Below are 26,538 nucleotides of genomic sequence, written 5' to 3'. Positions count from 1 at the left end.
TTTACTCCGGGATCGCACGCACGGCCTGTCATCGATCACCGCCGGGAGGTCAGAGGTTAATTTGCAGGACTGTCACCATGTCACAAGCCGTGTCCGCTCCCGGGGGCGATGTGCAAGACTCGGGGATGGTGTGCGGGAGTCACCCGAAGGGTCGGCCACACTGCTCGTTTGATTACCTGGTGATCGGAGGAGGCTCGGGGGGGCTGGCCAGTGCCCGGAGAGCGGCGGAGCTAGGGGCCAGGGCGGCCGTGGTGGAGAGCAACAAGCTTGGGGGCACCTGTGTGAGTATATAGAGACGGGGACTGCCATACACTGATGATATAATGACATAACAGTGCCATGCTGTATTATGAATTCTATATTGTGTATACAGAGGATGACAAGCTCTCATACTTGCCATACAGAAGTCATAATGACTTTCTGAATTTGCATACTTTCTTTAATTTAGTTACTAAAAGCCTTGAAAGTTTATACATAGGCAAATTCCCTGCCTTTCCTGTCCCAGGGACACCAGAGCAAGTAAGGGGATTTCCCTTATATACTAGGAGTGAGCAAACTCCAGCCCTCCAGCTGTTGTGGAACTACAAATCCCATGAGGCATTGCAAGATTCTCACAACCATAGGTATGAGTCCCAAAGACAGATGCATGATAGGATGTGCAGTTTCGCCACAGCTGGAGGGCTGGAGTTTGCCAGCACCTGCCATACATGCTAGTAACTCAGGCTGTATTTACGCCAAATGAGCTGGAGCTGTTTTTTCCAGCACAGCCCCAATGCAACATGAGGCAATTTGCTTTGTCACGGATGGACTCCATTCACACCACCAATGAGCCAATCCTGGTGCAGTGCACTGTTTACTTTTTTTTTGTTAGAACTTTATTAAAATGTCAAGAGTGACATTTCATTAGGTTCTATGGGCACCATGCGGTGCGATGTGTTTGTACCATGTTGTGTCCCGCTGCACTGGAAGGTACTGCGTGTACTTTTTTTTCATTGCAGCAGGCCAAGAAGCAATACAACCAACCGCATCACACCCATAGAACTTAATGAAATGTCGTTCATGTTGCAGCATCGGCACTGGGACTGCTAGCGCACACCAGCAGCTGGGTGTTGTAGCAAAGCACTGGTGTGAATAAAGCTAAGTTTACCTTTCTGACCATGTGACACTCATATGAAACATGGTCACATCACAACCCCTCCAGCCCCCCCACCTACCTGAACCGTGGGGCTCTTCTCCCTGCAGGCTGCTGATGTATGTTGAATTCTGCGTGACTGTGTGTGCTTCCACTCACACAGCCGCATCATCCATTCACAAATCCGTCAACATGATCTGTGAATGAAGAAGCTACCAATAATACGAAATCACCTGCACTCCATGCAGCGTACAGACCTTGTTGAAAGGTTGGTGCTTGAAGTGACAACACGGATGGAACCTTGTCAGATACAGTCCATATTAGAAGTCACCAGCACTCGATGATGTGTGAAAGAAGTAAAGCACTTTTTATTCAGTCGTCACATGCGTCATACAGCCAACGTTTCGGGGCCACACAGGGTCCCTTCTTCTGGGCAACATAGTGAACGTCGCAGTGAGAGCAATAGAAGAAGGGACCCTGTGTGAGGCGGCAGAGGCACTTGTAGTTCTTAAAGTGTGGTGACGTCACTGCACTTGTAGTCTATTGACACCTCCTTCTCTCCATGTTACTGAAAGTCCATAGCTCAATACGGACAGGGACTGGAGAAATAGCCTGCAGGGGTCAGAGCATCACACCCACAATCCACTGATCACAGTTGCAATGCTTTACAGGCTCCAATGCAAAATAATTCTAAATGCACATTTTTTCTTTTATGAAGAAGTGCGCTTTTTTAATTTTTTAAAAAAAAAGTGTAATTTACCTTTAAAGGGTTAGTTGAGATTGATAGAAGAATCATCTATACTGGCTCTAAACACGACCCCATAACTGTGAACGAAGCCGATTTTAAAAATATGCATTAATGCTGTTTATATACCTTGTGCCCATTCTCACAAGAGATTAAACATTCCCCAGAAAATCCTTGTAGCCTCCAAAGGCCCATCCTGTCTTCTTTTTAGCCTGGACAGGCCATTAGGATAAGCGTCCCCTAGCAGGAGAGGAGCGTGCGTCATCCTGCTTTTGCTCACCACGCAATGCACTGTGTCCCCAGTTGCAGCCACTGAGCTCATCCACGGTGAATGAATCCCACTCTACATGTGGTTGGCTGAAGGTTGTGTCCTGTCACAGCAGCTATGATAATAAGATTTTCCCTCAGTTTCTGTCTCGGTGACAACGTTGTCAGAGACTGCAGTTACAAGCTGATGGGGGTTTTAGTTTTCTTTACCTAACAAAAAAAAGGTAGTCAGTGTTCTCTTATAGATTTCGTTTCCTGTCCTGGCAGCTCATTGTGAAAAACGTACCATTCTCCACTCTAACCAAAACCTCATGGTTTAAATCAGTTGCTCCCACAAATACCAGGTTATAACAAACTGAAGAGTCTCTTTAATTGGTTTATAACGTGGTCTTGTTTTAAACATTAACTTTCAATTTTGCCTTTTATTGTATTTTAGGTCAATGTCGGCTGTGTTCCGAAAAAGGTAAACTCATATATTTTTACCTACTTATGTTTTCCTTCACACACATAGGGCCATTGCTGTCTCATGAAGTTCAGGCAACCACGATAAATGGGCCCCTTATAAGTTCAGGCCAGGAGGATAGCTTGAACCCCTTATACCGTGTTTCCCCGAAAATAAGACACTGTCTTATATTTTTTGGCTCAGAAAAAACACACTAGTTCTTATTTTCGGGGTAGGTCTTATTTTTTTTAATTTTTTTTATGTGCAACAATCCACACTTATTCATGTACAACAGTCTAAATGTATTCATGTACACAGATATGGTGATCAGGACACTCAGGGGTGCCGTACCTTTCCAACAGCAATTTGCTAACCAATCGCTGGCCAGAATGAGCGAAGCACGCTTTCATTATCGATTCCTCACAGGCATTTGCTATCACTCCAAGACAAAAACAAGAGGGGTGCCTTCTCCTAGTGCAGATCAATTTTATTTTTCAGTTAACAATAAGATTAAGTAGATAAATGAATACTCACAAGAGTAGAAGATCACAGAGCACGCCCCCTTCGTCAGGACGTCGATGTCCTGACGAAGGGGGCGTGCCCCGGAAACGCGTCGACACGTTGGTACACTGATCTGCACATGGGACACATCTGATAGACTGCCACTGCTACCAGTTTGGCTTTCGTCTCTACATTGTTCTTAATGCTTGTGATCTTCCACTCTTGTAAGTATTCATTTATAGACTTAATCTTATTGTTAACTGAAAAATAAAATTGATCTGCACTACGAGAAGGCGCCCCTCTTGTTTTTGTCTTGTAGTGTCTCCAGTCTCCCCGACTGTTTTTGGAGCTGCCTCCTGCATAGATGCCAATACATCCACTCTGTCGAAAAGACTATACATGATAACCTCTGGCGCTTCTTTTTTGCATTTTTCTTGTTTGTTGATTTGCTATCACTCCGCCTGTGACAGGAGCCGGGGCTGTAGAGGAGGCATTGGCTTATGCGGCTCTGCTCCCTCCGCTGCCGCCTCCCTTTCTCTAGCGCTGGCTTCGTTGGCACCGCTGATTCTCTCCTGCCTCTCCCGCGGCTCTTCAAGTTCCCCTTATGCCACCACCGGCCCTTATGCCACCACCGCGGGGCAGGCAGCAGGGCTAAATGTGCAGCAGGGAATACTTTTTGTACAAGTGATCTGGGCGGCTGTGCAGCCGGCCAGATCACTTGTCTGCAGCCTGCTTGTCCGCTCTTCTGGGGAACCTGGGACCACGGCATATTACTTCAGGATGGAGTGCGAGGAGTAGAGCGAATAACGCCCGTTCACCCCTGCTATACTTACCTTTGGAAGAGCGGCCCCTCTCTTCCGCCAGTACGGGTGTACTATCTGTACCCCCTGCTGCATTCCAGCGTAGCCCTGTGCTATGGATCTTGAATTTCACTCACAAATTGCGAGCACTCGTTGGTCAGCGTGGTCACCTAACAGCGCTGACTATTGAGAAACGCTTCTTAGCACAGCTAAGTACGGTTTTGGTTAAAATTCTTTTTTTGTATCAGGACAAGTAGATTGTCATGACGGACAAGTAGAGTAAGCCCCCATTTTAGTCCTTGGATAAAAAACAATTTTTTATTTTAAATGACCACACCCCTGCATTACTACTACATATCACTATATTAGAAACACAAGCTTGTTAATGTAAATAGCAGGATCTACATTATGCTATCAAGTCAGCATAATTCAAAATCTCTAAGGAAAATTTCCAGCACCTTGCTTAATTAATGTCATTAGGAATTTAGGCTGTTCTGAAGCAAACAGGGAATTGTACCTGGTATTGCATAGGAAACCAATAAAGCAACATATGTATGAAATCAAAGTTCGAGAGATCAAAAGAAATACTAAATAGATCAATAGAAATACTAAAAGAAATATGCTGATGGCCATTGCAATACTACTCGAGTGGCAATACATACCTGAAAGGGGTACAACAGAAAGCGGGAGTGAAGTCAGAACTCCTGATCTACATTAGCAACTCCGAAAGTATTGAAGCAACTGCATCAGCATGACAACCAGTCTACATGTTCTCTCAGTACAGGTTTCCTTTTAAGCAGTCAGACCATCCTCTATTTATTTTACTGGACCATTTCTATAGCAGGGTGGTGATTTCTATTACCAGAGTTAGAATGAATTTCTATTAGCATGAGGGTGTACAATATAAATGGCACCTACAGACTGGTTGTAGCATTCCTTCCTAGGGCTGAGCTTGAGCAAATAACACCAAGAGACTACAAGATTATTTCAGCAACTTCCAGTAGCTTTAGTTGTGAAAGAGCAAACTGATGTAATAGGGAAACACTGCAGTTTGGTAGTTTCTATTGATTAATGTGTTTATTAATCCTGCGCTGGATAAATAAAGCAAGTGTTTTGTGCCCTAATAATTGTGCTCTAGTGAAAAATCTATATTGATTGAAGGCTGTGGCAATAAAGACACCTGGGTCAAATCATAAGAGTTTCCAACTATGCAGTGCCAACTAAAGAATAAACTAACTAAATGGATGTGTTTAACTTTGACTTAACAATAAACTGTGATCAGTGACATACCGTGTTTCCCCGAAAATACCCAGATAGCAAGGATAACTTGCCACAAAGTTGTGGCAGGGTTAAATTGTAATTTTGTTAACTTGCTGCACATATTCCTGGCAAGTTGTAGACTTGCAGAACACTCGCAGCACAAGTTCTAGTTGACACTTTTTGAATTTGTAGCAAATTTGCTTGGCAAGTCTACAGCAAGAGTCCTGCAGGTCTTAGCAAGAGCTCTGCAAGCTCGCTGCTCTGGAGACTTGCAATGCAGACTTGCTGTAATTGTGCAACAAAATTGTGAAGCTTGGCAAGTCTGCAATAGTTTAGCAAGTCATTTTCAAACTTGCAGCACAATTTCTTGCTATCTGGGTAAGACACTGTCTTATATTTTTTTGGGCTCAAAAAAACACACTAGGTCTTATTGTCGGGGTAGGTCTTATTTTTATTTAATGTACAACAATCCACACTTATTACCGGTAGAAGACTTACAAGACAGGAGTGAGTGGCAAAGTTAAGAATAGGGTGATCAAGTCCTTTCCAAGAGCAATTTGGTAACCAAACGCTGGCCAGAAAAAGCAAAGTGCGCATTCACGATCGATTCGTCACAGGCGGAGTGCATTTGGTATCACTCCATCTGTGACAGGAGCCGGCACTATAGAGGATACAGCTATTGGCAATAAAATATTTTGCTTTTTCAACTCATGGTGTGCTGGTGACATTTTTCTACGGCACTATAGAGGAAGCGCATCGGCTTATGCAGCTCTGCTCCCTCCGCTGCCGCCTCGCTACCTCTAGCGCTGGCTTAGTTGGCACCGCTGGCTCTTCAAGTTCCCCCTTATGCCACCACCGGCCTTGGGAATGGTCACAACCAGGTCTTATTTTCGGGGTAGGTCTTATTTTCAGGGAAACAGGGTAACATAAATCAATCAACAATCAATGTGTGTAGATCAGTGTATCCTGAATAGTTATACCAAATATACATTCATGTATAACATAAATATTTGTGAAAATAAAATGAACAAAATTATAAAACTTGAGTGACTGTGTTATGTGTTTTTTTTTCATATACAACACAATTACCCTGGACATAAAGTCCAACAGGGTCCCTGGAATAATTAGTGTTGGTGTGGAAACATCGTGAAAAACGATAAAGTGTTCCTGGTCCAAAGTTTGTGAGTCCCGTGAAACTTGTTGGGCATGTGGGCAAATGCCGTACGTATCCCCTCAAAATGTGCACTCACCGTGATGTAGTGGCTGTGATAAGCAGCCAGAAGCTCACGGAGCCGTAGCGCCCTCACCGTGTCTCTCAACGATCAGTAGCCAGTGAGTGGTGTGTCTCCACGGTCATATAAAGAACAAGCCTTTCATTGTGTAACAATTTCCAAAGGGGCTTTATTTTGAATCGAATAAACAGAATAACGAAAAAAGATTTTCCGGACGGCAAAGCAATAAAGTAACAAAATCCTGTGTTTGGTATGAGGTGTAGTTAGGCCCGCCCCCAGGTAGTTAGGCCCTAGTTCATTTGTTCATTTGATTTTCACAAATATTTATGTTATACATGAATGTATATTTGGTATAACTATTCTGGATACACTGATCTACACACATTGATTGTTGATTGATTTATGTTATGTCACTGATCACAGTTTATTGTTAAGTCAAAGTTAAGCACGTCCATTTAGTTAGCTTATTCTTTAGTTGGCGCTGCATAGTTGGAAACTCTTTTCTAATATAGTGGCTTCTTCTTAGTGTACCCCCACATTCTCCTTCTCCTCCTCCTTCTACTTCTTCTCCTTCTTAGGGTTGCCACCTTTTCTTCAAGCGAAACCCAATCACTCTAGCGCCGTATCCAGGAGAGAGAGAGAGCGAGGAGAGACATCCAGGAGAGAGAGCGAGGAGAGACAGCCAGGAGAGAGGGAGCGAGGAGAGACATCCAGGAGAGAGAGAGCGAGGAGAGACATCTAGGAGAGAGAGCAAGGAGAGACATCCAGGAGAGAGAGAGAGCGAGGAGAGACATCCAGGAGAGAGAGAGAGAGCGCGAGGAGAGATATCCAGGAGAGAGAGAGAGCGCGAGGAGAGATATGCATGAGAGAGAGCAAGGAGAGATATCCAGGAGAGAGAGAGCGAGGAGAGATATCCAGGAGAGAGAGAGACAGCGGGAGAGATATCCAGGAGAGAGAGAGCGAGAAGAGATATCCAGGAGAGAGAGGGAGGAGAGATATCCAGGAGAGAGAGAGGGAGGAGAGATATCCAGGAGAGAGAGAGCGAGGAGAGACATCCAGGAGAGAGAGCGAGGAGAGACATCCAGGAGAGAGAGCGAGGAGAGACATCCAGGAGTGAGAGCGAGGAGAGACATCCAGGAGAGAGAGCGAGGAGAGACATCCAGGAGAGAGAAAGAGAGGAAAGACAGCCAGGGGAGAGTGAGGAGAGACAACCAGCCTGAAGCAGAACCTCTGTGCCCTTCAAGATTTGCACCCTGTGTTTCAGACACCTCCTCGAGTTCCAACTTCCCTCCATGTCCTGTGCCTCCTCCATGCACTCAAGTTGGAACAGGACCCTGTGTTGCCCCGGTCCGCCTGACATTGTGACATCTTGTGTCCGCGTTTCAGCTGCCGTGAATCCCGGACACAGCACATACAAGACTCAAAACCCAGACTGTCTGGGTGAATCCTGGACAAGGGGCAACCCTACTCCTCCTTCTTGTCCATCAATATGAATTTTAATATTTTTATAATTATTCTTATTGTTACAGTCTGGGTGATTTGTTTACTAAGTTATACTAAGTATATTGTGCCTAACCAACAGATAATGTGGAATGCTGCCTTTCACTCCGAGTACATACATGATCATGAAGACTATGGATTTCAAGTTTCAGATGTGAAATTTACCTGGAAGTAAGTAGACCCTATCGGCAATACAGGGTATGATGTATAAAAGTGCTTCTCATCTGCTTTCACTGTATAATTAGTTATGTTTACCTGCTAATATTTTTTCTGTTATTGCTATTATAAATAACACATCTCTTCTCTTTACATGTTTAACTTAGAGATGTGTTTGAAATGTTTAAATGAACTGTGTTGTGTAACTTCTAAATTGTTTGTTTTCATCATAGTTAGCTTGAAAAAAGACACAAGTCCATCACTTGCTGCAATGTCTGAAGTGAAAAACACTTGAGGGTTTCACAAAAACATTGTACAGAAATGTGACATTGCTGGTTGGCCGTTTTTTGTCCTCTCCCATGTAAAGTGAAAGGATCACTGGACATTAAAGATTTCAGTAGTATTAAAATTAATCTGCAGGAATGTGGTTGGAAACAGCAACTAACTGGAAACACTTCCTGTGTTTCAGGTCAGATTCCACCAGATACAGTAATTTGCAACCTACATACCACCCCCATCTTGCTGCCGACCTCAACACTGCACCCCCTGCCCTCCTTCTGGTCATCTCAACAACCTCTGGAAGATCAGCTTCCCCATGCACACATCCCTATAGTGTCATTCAAGCCATGCCCAGCAGGGAGACAGGTGGTAGGTTTTGAAAGAGCAGGGGAAGCAAAAGGTAGAGATGGACAGGAGGGAAGATTTGACTATTTATGGCTGGCTGGTGGAGAAAAACAGCTATTAGGCTAGTAAGAAGAGTGTGAATGGTGACAGCACATCCTTGTGACTTGCTGTCTGCACTGAGGTGACCAAAGCAGCTAATTTGTGTTGTAGAGTGTGATATTGAAAGGTTTTAAAACAGCAGAGGAAGTGAAAGGTAGAGATGGACAGGAGAGGAGACTGGGCTCATGATGGTGGGGAAAAACAGACAGTAGACTTGTGGGAAGAGTGTGAGTGGTGACAGCACATCATTGTGACTTACTGTGTGTGACCAGAGCAGCTAACTTTGTTGTTGAGAGAAGTGTGAGTGGTAATATCGACACGGGTTGGTCATAAAGCATCCTTCTTTGGCCACTTCATCCCTTGGTCACAGAACATCCCACCCAACAGCCACACCACCCCCCACTCACAGTGCATCCCTTCCACCCACCTAATCCCCCATTCACAGCGTTTCCATCCCTGGCAATTTAACCCCATGTTCTCAGTACTTTCCTCCTTTATAACTTCTCCTCTTTGCTCATATAGTACATCCCTCTCACCTACTCACAGTAGATTTTTCCCCTGCCTTCTTACCCCACTCTCTCAGTACTGCCCTACCCACCTGCCACCTGTACAATGCAAGTCAGCCACCTGCACACTACACTCCACTCTGAGAATCAGCTCTGCTCCCCCGAATTTACCTGTTCAGGAATGGCCACATTTTTGCTACTACTACTTAAAATGGTTTGAAAAGTGCATAAGGTTGCAACTGTCTTGAAGTGACAGTACCCTGTGGCCAAGTTTCTTTCTGATGCCAAATACCAGGACCTCACTGGCACTAAAGACTCACTGGCAATAAAGAAGAAATTGAATGTTTAATAACAGTTGCTGGGGCTTAGTGCAAGAGGGCCATCCACATGAATCAGTTTTAAAAACGAATTTGCGTACTTGTAGACGCTTCATGGTTCAACACTGCAGTTACCTTTGGCCAGATTGGGTTTACTCTATGATTGCTTAGTTAACTGTAAATTCATATTTCAATTATTGGTGGGCTAAATCACTTACTGGGGTCTTATTTGTCTTGGGTACTTCAGTGGTGAGATCTCTGGTCCATAGTTCCCAACTGTTTATGTGCAGCTTCAGTTTTCACCCCACCTGTTCCCATGCAGCTCTGTACCATGTGATATAATATATATATATTTTTTTGTTGTTGTTTTCGTTTAACATTAACAATTGGTTAGTATTTGTTTACTGTGACAGTGATCTGTACTTAATCCATAATTCCGAATGGATTCAGCAAAGTGATTTATTTATGTAAGCAATTCAAAGAAAGAAAAAAGCAAAACAATACCCACATTGTTTTTTAGTATTTTTTTTTTTTTTGTAGATCAGAAATATTTTTACACATTTTTAAAAATGTTCTCCCTTTTTAGGGTTATTAAAGACAAACGAGATGCCTATGTAAGCCGCCTCAATGACATCTACCAAAATAATCTTAACAAGGTATATTTTCTTTAAGAGCCTAACTGTTCAAATTCCGGCAGTATTATTTCCTTTTGAACTGTGGTACTTTTAGAGCAGTGGTTCTCATCCTGTGTAACCTCAGGACCCACATTGTCCTTGGTCATTAAGTCGCGATCCAAGTCGCACTGGAATGGAATGCACGGCATTGCGGTACCGAGCGCTTGGGTGCAGGGGATCGAATTGTGGGCGGGAGGTGCGTTTTGGGTGCCATTCAAATTAATGGCAACGCACCTTCCACACAAGAATGCGCAGTAGGTGCGATTGCGTGGTACAGTGCATTAATCACATGGGACTGTGCGATTAACGCACTCTACTAGGGAACAGTCCCTCAAAAACACTGACAGACACACACAACCACAGACACAATCTCACACACTCACAGACATTCTCACATACACACTCCAAAAAAATAAAATATATATATATATATTTTTTTTTTTTTGAAGATCCACCCAGTCTCCCTACCATATGAGAACTAGAGTGGATCCTCAGCCTAGGGTCCAGTGTGGGCTGCTGTGCTGTGACGGAGCTCCATCCATATGTGCATTTTGGATGCAGCTCTCTTACGTGCCCTGTAGAGGTGGCAGGAGGCAGAATGTGATGTCACCATGGCACCTCTACAGGACATGTGCATTGTTTGTACAGCTCTCTTGCGCACCCTGTAGAGGTGTTGGGAGCCAGAATGTGCCAGTCCAGGCACCTCTACGGGGCACGTGGGGGAGCTGTAAGCAATGCACATATGGATGGAGCTCCCTTTTGACCATACTTCCAGCCTACCCCACCTCAAGCGAACAGCATATTTTGAATGGCTGCTTGGCGCGAGAACTGACACTGCTGTGCTAGGGTGAAGCTGAGGAGTCTCTCACCTAGAAAAGTGGAAGGCATGTGGTGACCCACTGAAAATGGGGTCGCGACCCACTTTTGGGTCACGATCCATGTTTGGGCCACGATCCACCAGTTCAGAACCAAGGTTTTAGACTATACGTTCCAACTCCAGATTCTAAAATTCCAGTTTTAAACTGCAACGATGAATTAAAGGCCAATGCTGGAGAAAAATTTTAGTTCACTTTTGGATACAGTGATAAAGGGTCTGTGTTCATTTTGAAGTATATTCCTCTCACTTCCTGTTCTCTTAGTCACTTGGACAGGAAGTGAGGGGAAATCTCAACCTTGACACAGGTTTTATAAATATTAAGCACTCTACTGGAAAAAATGGTTTTATTGCAGTCTGTGTCCCTGTTGGGGAAATTACCCCTACTTCCTCTTCTGTCTGAGGCCCATCAAATAGACAGGAAGTGAGGAGAAATATACCAAACAGGCTCACAGACGGCTTAAACCAGGGGTCTCAAACCTCCGGCCCTCCAGCTGTGGTGAAACTACAAATCCCATGATGCATCTCTCTCTGGGAGTCATGTCTGTGGCTGTGAGAATCGTGCAATGCCTCATGGGATTTGTAGTTCCACCACAGCTGGAGGGCCGGAGGTTTGAGACCCCTGGCTTAAACAGTTGTGTCTAGACTCATGCCAACTCTTTCAGTTTTGGTTGAAATTGGGCTGTGGTGAGTATTTGTGACCGAACTATTGCAATAATGTATCTCGTGGCTACTGTGAAGCTGGGAGTTAAGGGGAGTTGCTGTGGGATCCTCATGGCCGCACTCATCTAAAGTTTCCTGTGTGGTACAGACATAATGGGTGCAATATATTGATCTTTGCCAGGCAGCACGTGAAGTACACACAATGTGGTAAAATTGCCTGTTCTTCTCGTGTGGTGTCTTTAAGCCAGGGGTGATCAAATGAATATGGAGTTCAGGAGCCAGCAGGATTTTATTGGAGATAGCGCCATTGACAACTACTGTAATGTTTTGGGAGCTTTGGTGACCTTTTTTCCTGGGATTTGTCCAGCCTTTCTCTAAGCCATATACCTAAAATACCTCAACAGAGATTTTGGAACAGTAGTTGGTGGTTTTGCCTTTGTTGTATAGTCCTTGAGGAAAACCATGCATAGGGACTTAAGGTATAGGCTGAAAGTTAACACATTGTTTCCTGTCTGTGGCACAGGCTCAAATAGAGATAATCCGAGGTTATGCAACATTTACATCTGACCCAGAGCCAACGGTAGAAGTGAATGGTCGCAAGTACACAGCTCCTCACATCCTCATTGCCACAGGAGGCAAACCTTCAATGCCAACAGATGAAGAGGTACCAGGTATGTACACCATATTCAATGATCAGGGCAGTGGGAGTCAGTTAAAATTGAGTCATGCTCCATAAATATTCTTTTATTGTGATCACACTTCATTTAGCATTGCTATCAAAGTTGACCTGCTTATTTGATCTTGTCCTGTAAAATCCAAAATATCGAAATCACACAAATCACACACGAAATAACAAAATTTGTTATTGCAGAAGTATGCTAAATGGACTTGCTCTAGTTTTGCTGTGACCTCTTTAGAGGTGTCCCTCCACTTCTAAAGAAAGTAAAAAAACTTTTTATCATTGGAGTGATAGAGGTGAGAACCCCCTGCTGTTTATGCCTCCGTTGGGGATCTTCCCTCACTATCTGCCCTGGTGGAAAAAAAAAGTTGTATCTGGACAGAAAATGAGGGAAAATCTCCCTGCTGGGTGCAAAGACAGCAATAAAAATCTAACTGGTCTCTATTCTGTCCTAAACAAAACAAAAAAACCCTATTATGTATTTCATTTATTTTTTTAAATTACATCATTGAACTGTTTGGTGACACTTTTTAAAATTTATTTTGAAGGAGCAAGTTTAGGTATTACGAGTGATGGCTTTTTTGAACTTGAAGAATTGCCTAAGTAAGTATTTTCATTTAGAATTTGGGCAAAATATTTATGTTGTTGTTTATAATCACAGTTATGGTCTTGGGTGTTAGGCCTCATTCACACTGCCGCACATATAAGCGCGTATATGCCTATACGCGCATATTGTCCCATATGCAACATGTGCAAATAAATGGCTCCATACCCATAGCTGCGTATGGAGCTGTATATTTGCATAGCGTATACATGCGCAAAAACAGAATGGATCCGAGATGCGTCCGGGCAGCGTATTTCTGCGTATTTTACATGCATGCGCATGCTTGCGCGTACATACGCCCGCACATGCGTACAGCACATTCAAATTTCTATTACGAGTGATGCATTCTGGGATTGCGTATAGTGCATGCATATACGTGCGTATATGCGTATACATACACGCATATACGCAATATACAATTTTGCTCTTGTGTTGTGTGTGAATAAGTCCTTAGGAGCAGTGTGAACTTTAACTGCCACTTTGCCTGGCAAATTCTATACTTTTAGACCCACAATTTTTTGTCTGGAGATCTACTTTTCAAATGACAAGCTCAATGAGATCTACCAACGAAAAAACACCTGCATTCAGGGGCGGGAGGGGGTGTGGCGGTGCATTGAAGTCAATGGCACCACAGGCAGGCCCCTCACCCACAGTGCGATCGCCTGCACCCGGAACCCAGGCACATTAGTGCCTGCGTTCCAGTCCAGTGCGATCCGCAAAAATGCTGTGAGCACTATTTTTGCAGATCGCACTGGACCGGAATGCTGGCACTAATGTGCCTGCGTTCCGGGTGCGGGTGATCACACTGTGGGCGGGGGGCATAGCTGCGGTGCTATTGACTTCAATACAACCCCTCCCGCCCCTGAACGCAGGGAGTCGGCCGGCTTACATTCCAGTGCGTCCTAGAGGCCTCGGCGTCTTCTCCTCCCGTGGTGCTCGTGTGGCCGACGTTGCACATGGGGAGAGGTGTCCTGCCCCTTTCCATCTGCGGCATCTAACACATTCAGCGGCACGAGCACCGTGGGAGCATAGCCGTAGCCAGCTCCTTTTGCGCCCGAGGAAAGAAAAAAAACGCCCTCCCCCCAACAGGCGTGTGATGTCACCCAGCGCCCGGCCTCCAGGATTTTTTTTTACTATTTTTTATTTTTATTATTTTATTTTAATTTTTTTTTTTTTACTGTTGGGGGGGGCTTCGGGGAAATATTAGGGGTCTAAAAAGCCCCTTGATATTTCCCTTTTAAAATAGAAAAAGAAATTGAGGACACAAAGTCCACAATCCCTTTTTCTGCAGCCTCTATTCTAAATGAATGGAAAGCACAGAGGCTTCCCATTCATTAAGAAAATATTTTACTATCAAGCTGTTTCTGAATGGGGAGGAGCCTCTGTAGTGAGTGCTTCTCCCCATTGAGAAATTCATGAATGAACAGGAAGTGATGTAAATCACATCCTGTTCATTTATAACTGGGGCCACATAGTACTATGTGTCCCCAGTTATTTACAAACACTGGAGTGATCAAAATAAAATGTCAGTAACATATACAGGTGTAAGTTTTACTCATCATCTTTGTTTCTATTCCAGGCGGAGTGTTATTGTGGGTGCTGGTTACATTGCTGTTGAGATAGCTGGCATTCTTTCAGCTTTGGGATCTAGAGCTGCTCTGCTGATTCGCCAGGACAAGGTGAAAATGCTTAGCCCTGTCTATGACCTAATGAATTATTTGGAATGGGTGTTCTGTGCAATATGTCATTAAGCCATGTCAAAAGTGAACGTGACAGGGAATGAACCTCTTCTTTTAACTGCACCAATGTAAATATAGTTTTAGATATCCTCCTTTAATTACAATGTTTATCTTACATTGAACTTTTTACATATGAACTTTACATGTAAATATATTATATATATTAGAAATATTATTTCAGTGACCTGATTACAGTAGGTTAATAAAGCCAGTACACAGTACTCAAACATTATTTTTCTAATGGTTGAAACGACTCTAAAATTAGGTTGTCTTGGTGAGTGCCCATATAGACAGACTATTGTACAGGCTTCACTGCAGCAATCTAACTTCATTTCCCCATAAAATAATGCATAATACCTGCTTGATTTGTTGCTTTGGTGCGATTTTTCTCTGATGCCTACGCTTAGATATACAAAATCACTATATCCCTTGGATTAAAGTCTTATTTCAGTTTCCTCCAGACCAGGGGTAGTGAATTAAAATACAAGGAGGTCCAGTGAGTAAAATTTCATCGAGCAGGGGTCCGAATCGAGGTCTGGACAGAACGGTCACTCCATGTTCGTACCATTGTCCGCCATTTAGGTCTGCACTACAACGCACAGCTGTCAGTGTGTGTTCCCAGGCACAGTTTATTTTTACTATATGATTTTTTTACTTATCACCTTTTTTTTATTTTTTTACTTTCTTACCACTGTTTTTATTTTAATTTCTTGTATTAGTTTTTGAATAGCAGCCTAGCGGCTAGGCGGCAAAATACCAGCTTAGCACAAGTGATCTGGGTGGCTGAACAGACGACCAGATCACTTGTAGTTGACAAGCTGGCCCTGCCTGCCTGACCTCATTGGTTGCTAGGAAGCCAGCAGTCTTAGCAACCCATGACTGAAGTGGAGGGGGGGCCTGCGCTGGGTTATGGCTGGCAGTGGATGCACCGGCCTCTGAGGTGTATCTATTGTCAGCCAGCCATAATCCAGTGCAGGTAGGTGGTCGCGGTCTGGACCAAGCTGCCATATGGTCCGTGTCCCAACCACGGTCCGCTGTTTAGTGACAGCTGCTCTCGGCTATACAGTTCACATGATCATGCTCTAAACCAGGGGTAGGCAACCTTGGCACCACAGCTGTGGTGAAACTACAAATCCCATAATGCATCTGCCTGTGGGAGTCATGGCTGATAGAGTCTTGCAGTGCCTCGTGGAACGTATTTCCACAACAGCTGGAGTGTCGAGGTTGCCTACCTCTGCAATAAACGCTGATGCTTGGTGGGATTGAATGGATCGCTATTGGCATTCAGTCCCACCCAGTCACAGCCACTTGCTCAAGCTCTGCCCTCTTGAGCCCTGCTCACACAGAACTCTAACCTCTCAGCTCCGGCCATGAAGACCGATAACTCTTCTACTTTTCCCATTAACTCATGGGAAATGTAGTGCTGTTTCCAAGAACATCCTCCCACGTGTGCGCGGAAAGAGCGATTTCATCAAGAGGAGTTTGTGACATCATTGATTTAAAAAAGCTTAATTTAAAGAGAAAGTAAGACATTATATATACTAGAGGCCACCACCTAAAATTGGTGGAAAAAAAATTCCAGCACAAGGGGCGAAAGGGGTTCTTCACAGTTAGAGCGGTTAGGGTCTGGAACTCACTGCCACAGGCGGTGATTTCAGCAAAAAACGTGGAATTGTTCAAGAAACTTTTGGATGATTTTTTAAGGGACCGTAATATACAGGGGTACAGTTACTCCTAGAACGAGATCCTAATAGGTTGGACTTGATGGACTAATGTCTTTATTCAACCTCAAATACTATGTAACTATGTAATTATTTTCTAACATATAGTAAAGGTTTACTTTTGCATGGGGAGAGGGATCTGTATATACAAAGTGAGCATGATCCTGGAGTTGGGCTTTAAAAGGAGCATTGTAGTTTTAAGTGCTTACATACAGTACTCCTTGCTTTTATTATTGATCACATTGAGTTATTACCAAACCTGTCAATGTATTGATGTAATTTTTATGTTTTTGCAGGTGCTGCGAACATTTGATTCCATGATTAGCACGAATTGCACAGAAGAGCTTGAAAATGCAGGCGTTGATGTCTGGAAATATGCAGATGTAATTTAACACACTAGAATTCTTCTATAATTTTCTATTGCGATGCAACTGTTAAATGACTCCTCTAGCATAAACCAGAAATTGTGATATTACATTGTTCCTGCTATGCCATGTGCAGTTATAGTTTTGGAGGTTGTCCAGTTTTAATGACACCGTCACCTTGCCCATGCAGGGCACAGTGACAGTGTCTCTTCCAGGAGCATCCCCTGACCCCTTATACTCACCTTGCCTGCACTCCCTTGCTGCTCACTCTTCCTCTACAGCAAATGAGAATGCCCAAAACGGCATTCAAATGCTGGTTGAAGGGTAGCAGGTGTTAGATGGTTGGATTTTACATACAAGGTCTAATAATTTGTTAGAGATTAGAAACTTAATACTTAAAATATGAAATTAATAGTTAAAGGAGATAAACTAACGTTCTCCCGTGACCCAAAGCTTAGTATACCGCGAGCTACAGCTTGTGGTATACTGAGACGCCGCAGCCGGAACGGATCCCGACATTGCTGTCGAGATCCACCCAGCTGTGGGATTGACAGCTGGCTCTGCCTATCCAGTGGCAGAGACAGCTCTACCAGACCCCTCCCCCGTCCGTTCCGCCAGTCAGCGCTGGAGGATCGGGGAGGGGGGAATCCAGTCCCTCCCCTGTCACAGCACAGAGCTGTGACAGGATGGAGAAGTAAGCGAGCGCCGGTATGTGTTCGCTCACTTCCCGATCTACTGAGCCGACCTGTGACAGCCTCATTGTCACAGGTCGGCTCAGATTATGAGGCTGAGTGAAAATCACTCGCCTCATAATTCTCCTTTAAGTGTGTGCTATAGTGACAGTTTAGTCAATATACAGCTAGCGTTGGGGGTTTAGATGGTTAGTTCAGATGTGATCTTTGTGGTTGAGGTGTTGCTGTTTCAGGTTCTGTAATCCTATTCTTTTTTACTATTACTACTTATAGTTGGAAACATGGAAGTGTTAAATAATGGTATAAGTTTCTATGTTTTCTACTCTTCTCCTAAAAACAAGTGTTGATTTGTTGTTACTGTAGGTGAAATCTGTTAAAAAGACTGATAAAGGTCTAGAGGTCAGCATACTGTGCTCAGTACCAGGACGCAAGCCAACAGTGAGAACAATCCAAGATGTTGACAGCTTACTGTGGGCTATTGGGAGAGATCCCAACACTGAGGGTTTGAACCTGGACAATCTGGTAAGAACCTGTTTCTGGACAATAACGTATGAAAGGATGCAACCCTATTTTGGCATTTCACAGATCTTATTCTGGTAGATAATGAATGTTTATATGTCCTACTTGCCCAGTTAGTAAAAATAAACCTTGTTTATTTTATTTTGTATATTTTAATGAATGTATTCAGTGAAAATATTCTAACTCTTATGTGCTTTTTTTCAAACGACCATAAACTAATTCAGAAAATATTTTCTTTAAGATATGTATTTGATAATTCTAGTAGCTTAGTTTGGGTAATGCATGATTGTTATATCTTACAGGGTCTTCAGTTAGATGAAAAAAGTCACATTGTAGTGGATGAGTTCCAGAACACCAGCCGAAAGGGAATTTATGCTGTAGGGGATGTATGTGGAAGAGCACTATTGACACCGGGTAAATGCAGCACAGTCCTTTTTATTATAGAGCTATATACAGTATTTTTTTTTGTAGCAATATATATATTTGCCAGGTTTAAATGCTGGTAAGACATGGCTTCATCAAATATTTGTTATGGAGGGAGGGTCATGGACTTATTATGTCTGTGACTACATACATTTAAAAAGCGAGCACTACTGTGAAGAGCACTACTGTATAGTGAATCCTGTCATATTCCTGTCTGAGAGGACAGCGGTATCATAGGCATTGTTTCCGGTTTTTAAAATTGTCACAGGAGTTGCTGGGCACGGTCTGTGTTTCCGTTAGAAAACACATGGTGGTGGCAGCGAACATTTGGGGGTAAAGGGTTAATTGCGGAGTTAACCAACCCTGGTGACGATCGCTCTCAGTCTGCTGGCCTGAGATTGTGTCCCACAAGCTGGGAAATCTCTGTGCAGGGTGAGGCTGAGAGTGATATCACCACATCCTCGCTCGGTTTAGAATTGTGTATAGTCACGTGTGATTGATGTAACATGAGTTTGGGCCGGGCGTACGTAAAATGCTATAGATTTGGTTTACTAAGGGCGGGTAGGCTGTTCACTTTGCAATTCAATTTTCCTCTAGCTTAGTGAATGAGGTGAAGCTCTGCTGACTTCCGCCATCTAATCATGTGCAAGCAAAGATATTTTTTTTATTTTCCTTGCATGCGATTGGGTATTCTTTTCAAAGTCAATTTTCACCACATTCACTAAGCTAAGGGAATATTCCCTTGCAAAGTTAATGGCCTATTTTCCTTTAGTAAATCAACTCCGGCGCACTAAAAATTGAGGTGTTAGTAGCATATATGATAGTAGCATATATTTGCAAATCTATGTGGAAGCCACACTGCCTCATCAAGGCATTTTTTTTACAGCAGTTTAGGTGAAAGGAAGATGATAAAGTAGATTAAAAGACCAAAGCCCGTGGATAACAATATCAAACAGATATTAAGTAGTGAAGCTAGATATACACGGTTATAATTTTGTCCGATTTACAAGAATTGGACAAAATTCTAACCCTGGGTTGGCCCGCCAACACCACCATAAACCTTGCCTGAATAATAGAAGGTGGAGAGAAAGAGAGGGGTGTGTCTGAGTGCTGACTACTGTGCGCACTAAAGGTGGTCATACACTGTACGAATTTCAGCTGGTTCTTGATCAACTGGCCAAAATTCACACAGTGGGTGCCGCTGTCGGCACCCTTTTGGCCGGCATCCCTTGATCAGCTGTTTGAAGGAGCCGGTCTAAAAATCTTCATACAAACTGGCCGGTGACCGCTGTCAGAAAACAAAAGAAACAGCGGGAATTCCTCGAAATGGATGAATCTGTTCTAATTTTTTCGGTCAGCCCGCGTGTAGAATGAGAAAAATAGAACAGTGTATGGCCCCAAGGGAGCTGCACAGACATATTTAGACATCCTGTACAACTTTTGTTACAGGAAAGTGGAGTTAGGACAATGGAAGTTGTTAGTACAATATTTGTCTGAATGTAGTCTATTTTTGTAACTTCAGTTGAGCTTTGAGCATATTGCCTCCTATTACAAAATAGTCTGTTATTCTGTAATGTACAGTATGCCATAGTCCTACAACACTTTTATGTAGCGTCACCATACTCTGTAATACTGTTGGAAATTATTATTGTTTTAGCATAAATATCACCAATTTAACTGTGTGTTCCGCTTTTAGTTGCCATAGCAGCTGGAAGAAGATTGGCCCAAAGATTGTTTGACGGTCAAGAGGATTCCAAGCTTGACTATAACAACATCCCCACAGTGGTCTTTAGCCATCCTCCAATAGGGACTGTGGGCATTACAGAAGGTAAGAAGTGTACATCGGGAAAGCAGCACATGTTTAGAAAACTACAGTACAGTGTTTTGTTATAGATCATGTGGTAGATGGTTGTAGCCGTTATATAAAAAGTATAAGAAAAAAAGCATGCAAGAAGAAACAGTGCCACTGCTGACCACTACTTTTGAAAATGCTGGTTGCCTGCCTGGCGTGTTGATCGATTGTCTTTAGAATTTTCTGAGTCACTGAATTTCCTCTGGTTTTACTGGCTGCATACTTTTTCTAGGTCATGCTGTGGCATTTTGCAAAGGTGATGGAATCATACTGTTTTTTTCCTTCCACGTGATTGGGTAATCTTTGCAAGTGAATTTTCACCTCATTCACTAAGCCTGTGGGAAAAATCCCTTGCAAAGTAAACAACCTATTAGCCTTTAGTAAATGAACCCGACTGTCTCGAAATATTGAAGTCAGACCCAGTTGGGCAATCACCGCGTTCAGGTGGAGATCAGCAATGGCAGCCGTCGTATTTTCTCAGTACAGGATTTTGTTAAGTGTTTTTGCATGCTATGTGTTTAATAAAAATAAAATATATACTTGATCATTTTTTATGTCATTTGCATGGGTTGCTGTCAGTCCAGGGGTAATGCAGGATGGGACCATATCTCCAGAGAAAGTGTAATGAGCCATCAGTCCAGGGAGAGGGAAATGGCATGTTTCTAATGCATGTGGGTGTTGCCTATCAATCTAACAGGTCTGTGGTTGGTTATTAGTATTGGCTGTCTCTCTAGATGGTTGCACATGTCAACAGTTCAGGGGCGCACTGGAGGTGACTGTTAGTCTGGGGAATGGAGAACAGTCTGAGATGATAGGGTGTAACTGTCTGTCACCCAAATGTTGCATGAGATATAGCCATTATTGAAAACAATTATGTATGGAGGTACAAGAGGGACTGCAGTCCTTAGTCTAGGAGGTTTGGTGGGTGACAGTCTAGGCTGCCTCTCTAAAATATATAGCATTCCTCTCAAATCTTGAGTGCCATGGTGCTTTTATATCTTGCATGTATCACAATAGAACGAATACATCATAAAAGATGAGACCTGGTGCTGTATCTGGGAAATACAGAGATACACATGTTAGGAAGCTTTCAAAGGAATGGAGTAAGGTACCACAGCCATCATCTTAGAAAGGCTTCTAACCTACGGTTAACCAGTGGTAGCTGATTGCAAAAGCAATACTAATGTGCTGTAGAATGTCTGCTTAATGCTCCGATCCAAGCAGTGCAGTAGCTCCTGAAATAACTGATATTGAGTCAGGAAGGCTGCAAAATAAGCTCTGGAGAGGGTTTCATGGGCACTCTGGGGATTTCAGATGGGGAATCAGTGCCTTGCTATGGAGACATTTTGACTCAAGATAAGCAGGCATATGTTTGGGATGTTGAAAGAGCGTTTACTGCTGTTCTTTGTAATTCTCAACTAGTTCTTTCAAAGGATATCTGGAATCTGCTTCAGTCAGAGGAGGTAGATGAACAAAAAAATTCTGTACAAATAAGAAAGGTGAGCTTGGCTAGAGGATTGAGGGGGGGAACAGAAGTGCATGGAAAACTCCACAGTCAGTACACTTACAGTTGTTGGATCTGCTGGCCACTTTTAGGTGTTAGGGATTCAGATATATTGTACTAAAAGGTAAGTTGTATATGGCTCAACAAAAATACCTGCACAGTATCTTAAAGCAGAACTCCAGACTCACAAAAAAAATCAGAGTTATTCACAAAAGGGTGAAGAGTTTAGAGAACGCAGGAGAAGTGATCAATCTAGGACAACATAGCTGATTTGGAAAAATTCTCCAACTCAGCTCACTTTCCAGTTCAGCTATGTTGTCCTAGATTGGTCACTTCTCCTGCCTTCTCCAAACTCTGCACCCTTTTGTGGATAACCCTGTTAGATTCTTGATGACAAAAAAAAAAAGAGTGGATTAAAAAATACATAAATATAAAGACTTCTCATCTCTTGTGAACTTAAGGGGCTGACCTATCAGTAAAATAGGTTGACTTGAGAAAGTATGCTATAGGTACATGTCATGTCATGGGATGCTGGCGCTCTCAACAGTCTATAAAGAGAGATGAAGAATTTGAGAGTCTTGTGCACACGCCTTAATATGCTTTCTAGATTATTACTGGTTGAACTTAAGGAACTTGTGTCTTTTTTCACCCTAACTGTAATTAACAAAGGTCCTGGTAATTTAAGAATTGTAAGATTCTCGGAAATGTACTGTTCCAGTAGTTCTTCACATTCGTTATGAATTTTGCATCACCACAGTTATCCCATACAGTGTTTATTATTTCGTGCGTCAATGGAATTTTCAAACTGTCAAACATTATCATGTAACATTTTTTTACCTGCTTATATTATTCCATTGTAGAGGAAGCAGTAAAGGCCAAGGGAAGAGAGAATGTCAAGATTTACACTACCTCTTTTTGACCAATGTACCATGCTGTTACCAGACGGAAAACAAAATGCGTCATGAAATTGGTCTGTGTTGACAAAGAAGAAAAGGTGAGATCTTAAAGGTTTCCTCAATTTGTTTAGGGAGAACTATGAGGTGAGTGATTTCCACTCATCCTCATAGTTAGAGCCGACGTGTGACAAAGAAGCTGTCACAGGTTGGCTCAATCGATCGGGAAGTGAGCAGAAACATGCACCGATCTGCTCACTTCCCGATCGTCTCCCTGCAGAGAGTGGTGACTGTCAGTCACCACTCCCCGTAGGGATTCCCCCCCCTCCACTCTCCGATTCTGAAGAGCTGAGTGGAGGAACAAACGGGGGAGGGCACAGCTGGCTCTGCCTCTAGATAGGCAGAGCCAGCTGTCTCTCACACAGCTGGGTGGATATTGTCAGGATCTGTCCCGGCTGCGGCGCTCTCAGTATATATGTATATGAGCTTTGGGCCACGGGAGGAGGTTAGTACAGTATATGTCCTCCCGTGACCCTTAAAGAGGACTATGGGGAAAAACACTTGCCCCATACTTCTCTTTTAAATTTAAAGTTTAACCCTGTTCCTGACCCCAATGTGTAGTATCATCCAGGTCCCCCTATTACTATATTTGAATAGGGCATAAAGGTGCGGTTTCAAATTGAATTTGGTGTTTTTCCTTGTAACACATTTTAGAAATAGACTTAATCGATGACTTTGCCCATACAATGCAAAATGACACATTGTCTTTAAAAACGAAACACTGCCTTTGTATGTTCCTCCTCTGCTGTTACTTCATTGGAGCTCTTGGTAAATATCTGGTCCTTCCAGAATGCAGCGCTTGAGCCTGAGTGTTCAATCAAAAGCCTGAACACTCACATTGGGAAGGTGAGAGGTGTTGTATCCTTTATCCAGTTTGAGTCAGTTGCAAAGTAGTATACTGACCTCAGTAAATGTAATTTAAGAATAACGTGATTATACCACCTCTTGGCTGCAAGTGGTAAATGTTAACATTTGCAGATGTAATATTTACCTCACTAAAAATCAATACAAAAATAGTTGTGCAGAGAAATAGCAGAACATGGAAGGCTAACTTGGGTTGCTCAGCTACAGTCCAAAAATAGTTCACACAGCAGAGATCAGAAAAGCAGTTTCTTTAGACAACTGCTCTATTTCTATTCATCTGCACAAATTCCCTTTTGAGAAAGTGTTAATTTGGGTTATATTTATATCCATTCTTGTTGTAATTTATATTAGCACAGATCATTTTTCCAAGTCTATATTATGTAAATTGGCTTAATAAATGTATCCTGCAAATGAAAAGGACTAAAATAGTAGTATCTCCCAGTGCTCTGTTCCTCTCGGGGAAGAAATCTCTCTTTTTGATTAAATTCCACGGCATTTATTAACTCTCCTTTCATTTACCCACTAACAGATGCCAAAATACTGTTTCAATAACCCACGGTGATGTTATTGTCTATTCAATTTATAAAATGTATTTCTTAACTAGGTTAAAATACACACCTGTAAAGCTCCCAGGCTCCAGCCAACAATTGTCAGTGCTTTGATATAGGGAGAGACGCATCCTGTGGAGGTCACCGGCTAATCTAAAGCAGGGATGTGAGGTCTGGGAAGGCAGGTGAGGCCATTATAGAAGAAAAAGCTGTCCGCTTCAAGTCTAAAGCTCACAGCTTTTTCTCCATTCCGACCGGCTTCTAACAGATTATACAGCGGGGGAAGCCTCCCCTTTGTGCACCCTGTCATGGCGGGAACGTCGCCTTTTAATTACGCTTCAGCCGGCTATTGACAGCTATTTTAGGTTACACAGCAGCAGGCTTCCCCACTGCTGTGTGTAACCTAACACAGTGAGGCCAGAGCTACAACAGCCTCTGGAGTCAGAGGCTTGAGCTCTCTGGATGGTTTGGACCTATGGCAAAGCGTTATTGGTCCAAGCTGTCTAATAAAAACAAAAACACTGATGGCACTTGCAGGTAGAAATGGTCTGTAGAAGCAGGTAGACATGGGATGTGTGTGGAAGGTGGATTTGTAGTCTTTTTGGGTATGTTGGATTATTCTACTGAGTGCTGGTGATTCCTTTTCCTATATTGTTGTGTTATGGAACATTTGTGTTTTGAAGGTGTCAGTGCTGTATGTTAAGGGGCCAATATGCCATATATAAATAAGGGAAGTATTTACTACAGATTGGGATCAGAAAATATTTACATTGGTTGAAAATTAAATGTTTTTTTTTTCCAGGTGGTTGGCTTGCACATGCAAGGACTTGGGTGTGATGAGATGTTGCAAGGATTTGCTGTGGCCATCAAAATGGGAGCAACCAAAAAAGACTTTGATAACACTGTTGCCATTCACCCCACCTCTTCAGAGGAGCTGGTTACTCTACGCTGAAGTTGTTAATTTGTGCCTTGATGATGAGATATTATTTTCCCACTACTGCTTCTGGGAGCCATTTCCCATGGATCACTCCATCCTTATTTATGAACCTGCAACTAAGCAGAAGAATTTCTTCCATAAAATTTTTGTGACAAAGTATATTTGGCCATTATTTTTAATGCATTCCTACCAAAAACTAAACAGTTAGGGAATACCAAATCAATTGTATTTAATTAGTCAAAAATAAATAAATAATACTAATGTTGTGTAGTATGATTTTTTTTTTTCCACTTGCTTGCATAATGTGAACATCTATCCAGGTAGGTTGGCAAAATCAGTGCAAGTCTCGTTTTTGTTTCCTTGAGAGGTGGAGTTCTTCTATCCATTTACATTGGAAAATAAGGTAACAAGAAGTACCCTAGAACCCTATTGTAGGTTTCTGATATTTATATAAGAAGTGATATTCACAATCAGTTGCTCAAAAAGTCCCCTAATCCAACATACTTTAATACAGTCTAATTGCAGTTTTGCAGCAGCTAAAACATTTAATCTTCCTTTCACGGACAGGTAGGGTGAGATTTTATGTTCATAAAATAGGCATATGGCTATTCTAAATTGACTAAGCTAGAGCCCCACATATGTAAACACCGCTTTAACAGGCAGTAAAACACACTGTTAAAGGGTTATTAAACCCTCACGTTTGTTGCATGTATCTATTGCTAGCAAGAAGTAGATATATTAAAAAAATATTTAAAAAAAAACCTTTTCAAACAGGTTTAAAATTACCTGTGTCTTCACCGTGCGCTCCTGTCCGAACATCTGAAGAGTCTCCGGCAGCCGCAAAAACACTGTGGGCGCATGCGCAGTTCAGATGTTCGGCCGGGAGACGAGGGGAGACACAAGGGAAGTCTATGGAGCAGCGTGCACCCGCACAGACACCGTGGGACATAAGTGCTAACATTAACATGGGGGGTGGGGGACTTTTGACTTTAATGTCACTTCAACCATATTGCATACCTAGGTGCAGTGCTTTGCTTTTCATTTTGAAAGACGCTCCAATGGACTAATACAGTAGCAGGGAACACACCCTTACTGCAGCGCACCACAATGCTCCTGACATTTGTTGCATTGCACTGCGTAAGCAAAAAAAAAAAGGTCCAGTATGGTTTCTGCTACATGGTGCATTGGCAACCCATTTAAAATGAATGTAGTTCATTAAGCCAACACACACTAACGCACAGCATAATGTTGAAAGTATGTCTGAAGTTTTGCAGTCATTCAAGTCATGGGATATCTATCGGCAGGAAATCAAACAGAATTGAATTTGCTTCTTTTTTTTTCCTTGA

At 42.8% G+C, this 26,538-nt stretch overlaps 1 protein-coding gene across 1 annotated transcript; it reads left to right on the top strand.

Annotated features, from left to right (window-relative positions):
- Positions 1 to 25,134, top strand: GSR (glutathione-disulfide reductase). Its single transcript, XM_018557904.1, has 13 exons — positions 1 to 281; positions 2,581 to 2,607; positions 7,962 to 8,050; positions 10,168 to 10,237; positions 12,316 to 12,463; positions 13,020 to 13,074; positions 14,655 to 14,754; positions 16,832 to 16,918; positions 17,956 to 18,114; positions 18,414 to 18,525; positions 20,231 to 20,362; positions 22,751 to 22,884; positions 25,058 to 25,134. The coding sequence occupies exons 1-12, from the start codon at positions 78 to 80 to the stop codon at positions 22,807 to 22,809; spliced, it is 1,242 nt and encodes a 413-aa protein (XP_018413406.1). The 5' UTR covers positions 1 to 77; the 3' UTR covers positions 22,810 to 22,884; positions 25,058 to 25,134.
- Positions 25,135 to 26,538: the final 1,404 nt, after the last annotated feature.

Source organism: Nanorana parkeri, unplaced genomic scaffold (assembly GCF_000935625.1).
Source record: "Nanorana parkeri isolate BGI_ZX_2015 unplaced genomic scaffold, ASM93562v1 scaffold310, whole genome shotgun sequence".
NCBI classification, from domain to species: Eukaryota; Metazoa; Chordata; class Amphibia; order Anura; family Dicroglossidae; genus Nanorana; species Nanorana parkeri.
The sequence above is the reverse complement of the archived record's forward strand: the minus strand, read 5'-3'. Positions and strand labels throughout refer to the sequence as shown.

Bases quoted from the DNA above. Each gene is read 5' to 3' on its own strand.
- GSR (XM_018557904.1), top strand. From the start codon at position 78: ATGTCACAAGCCGTGTCCGCTCCCGGGGGCGATGTGCAAGACTCGGGG. The intron at 12,464-13,019 runs GTATGTACACCA...TTTATTTTGAAG, and splicing joins AACAGATGAAGAGGTACCAG to GAGCAAGTTTAGGTATTACG. The intron at 18,526-20,230 runs GTAAATGCAGCA...TTCCGCTTTTAG, and splicing joins AAGAGCACTATTGACACCGG to TTGCCATAGCAGCTGGAAGA.